Source organism: Sinocyclocheilus anshuiensis, unplaced genomic scaffold (assembly GCF_001515605.1).
Source record: "Sinocyclocheilus anshuiensis isolate Anshui unplaced genomic scaffold, SAMN03320099.WGS_v1.1 scaffold461, whole genome shotgun sequence".
NCBI lineage: Eukaryota > Metazoa > Chordata > Actinopteri > Cypriniformes > Cyprinidae > Sinocyclocheilus > Sinocyclocheilus anshuiensis.
Window position 1 is genome coordinate 493,625 of NW_015541005.1, and position 1,605 is coordinate 495,229.

General features: G+C 34.3%; 1 protein-coding gene across 1 annotated transcript in view; it reads right to left on the reverse strand.

Moving 5' to 3' along the window:
- Positions 1-485, reverse strand: part of LOC107690241 (tetratricopeptide repeat protein 30A-like) — a 9,529-nt gene extending 9,044 nt beyond the window's left edge. The window contains exons 1-2 of the mRNA XM_016488496.1: positions 398-485; positions 174-239 (exon numbers count right to left, since the gene is read on the reverse strand). Coding sequence (XP_016343982.1) covers positions 174-239; positions 398-451 — 120 coding nt within the window. The 5' untranslated portion in view covers positions 452-485. The remainder of the gene's footprint in view (positions 1-173; positions 240-397) is intronic.
- Positions 486-1,605: the final 1,120 nt, after the last annotated feature.

A 1,605-nucleotide genomic window follows, 5' to 3' on the forward strand; every position in this document is an offset into this window, starting at 1 on the left:
TATATATATATAACGTAATGATTTTATATTTGAAATGGCTAAACTGAGATTTATTGGAGTTATTTGTTGGTTGGATTCTTTCTCTTAACAACAGAGAACACAATTTAAAGCACAGGACGTTTATTGATTGATTCAATGTAAAGAATGTGTTCAGTATGACTGCTGTGACTTACTTTAGTGTGTTTCTGATGCTCTTTGCTCAGAATATGAATTGCGTCTCCATATCGCCCTTCTTTGATCTCATAAAGAAATAAATAAGGATTAGTATAAAGCCAATCATTTCGATAAAAAAGAAAATTGCTAAACGTTTTGCTAAAAGTAAGAATGCAAGCAAACAGCATAGACCAGCGGTAACTAAGCTAAGTTAGCCTGTTAGCTTGTGCAGCTAATAACTCACCATTTTGTACACGGTGGCCGTATATTCGCCGTCTTTAATCGTTGTTAGCGGCATTATCGAAAACAAACGCTACATGTAGCTTTACCCCATAAACAAAAACGTCAAATTAAGAAAGCTGAAGATGCAACCCTTCTGTGTTTTCAGAGACACGACGCAGCCATCCTGTATCTTAGCAACCGTCCCAGAAACGGATGTGACACAATCATTATGTTGGGTCTCTGGCCTTTGCAGAGACTGAAAGAGAACTCATTTCTGCTTAAAAAATTCTGTATTTTTAATACATAAGATACAGCATTGGAATATATTGTCAATTTATGTGTCAATTTCTTCATACACACACACACACACACACACACACACACACACACACAATATATTCCAAACAAACTAAAAATACACAAAAAAAGTTAATCAAATTTAATTAATTTTACATGGAAATGTCAGAACACACTTTAAAAGTGCATGCTAACTAAAATCATACGAAAACGATATATTTTTAAGCATTACATAAGCATTAGGCTACACAGTCACAAATGAGCAAACAAATTCTTACAGAACTCTTTGGACCTCAAGGAAGAGTTTTGAAATTCAATCCAAAGTGGCTTGCTCATACAAGCTAAGTGTTTGGAAAAGACGTGTGTGATGAGGGAATGTTTTAAAACAGGAGGGAGTGTTCTTCAGTCTTGGGACAGACTGGTGGAGCAACCAAGACACAGAACTCCAGGAGTACTTTAAAGAGCACACATCTTCCCAACTCTCTGACTGGTATGTAAATATGGAAATTTAAATTTACACACTTCTATAATTCCAAAAGTGTAGGTTGTTTTGGCTGATTTTCTTTTAGTGTAAAGCTTTAAAGATTTATATTTCAAGAAATGCATATACTTATGTACTTTATGTAAAAATATATATATTTAAATTAAGTTAAGTTTAAACATAAATGTTTATTTCTTGTTTTTATTCTATTTTCACATGCACGTTGTTTTAAAAATGTAGCTTTCTTACAGACCATGAAGAAAATGTCATGCACAGCTATCAGGCAAGTCGGCACAGATTGTGCCCTGAAACCAAATATGGTCTTTATGCACCAATATTATTTTTAGGATTAAGATTAATAGTGAGTTTAGTAGCACAGGGCTTGATTTATCTCTCAGTAAACATACATCATCTGCTTAGAGGAGAGGAACAGACCAGGGCAGTCATTTCAC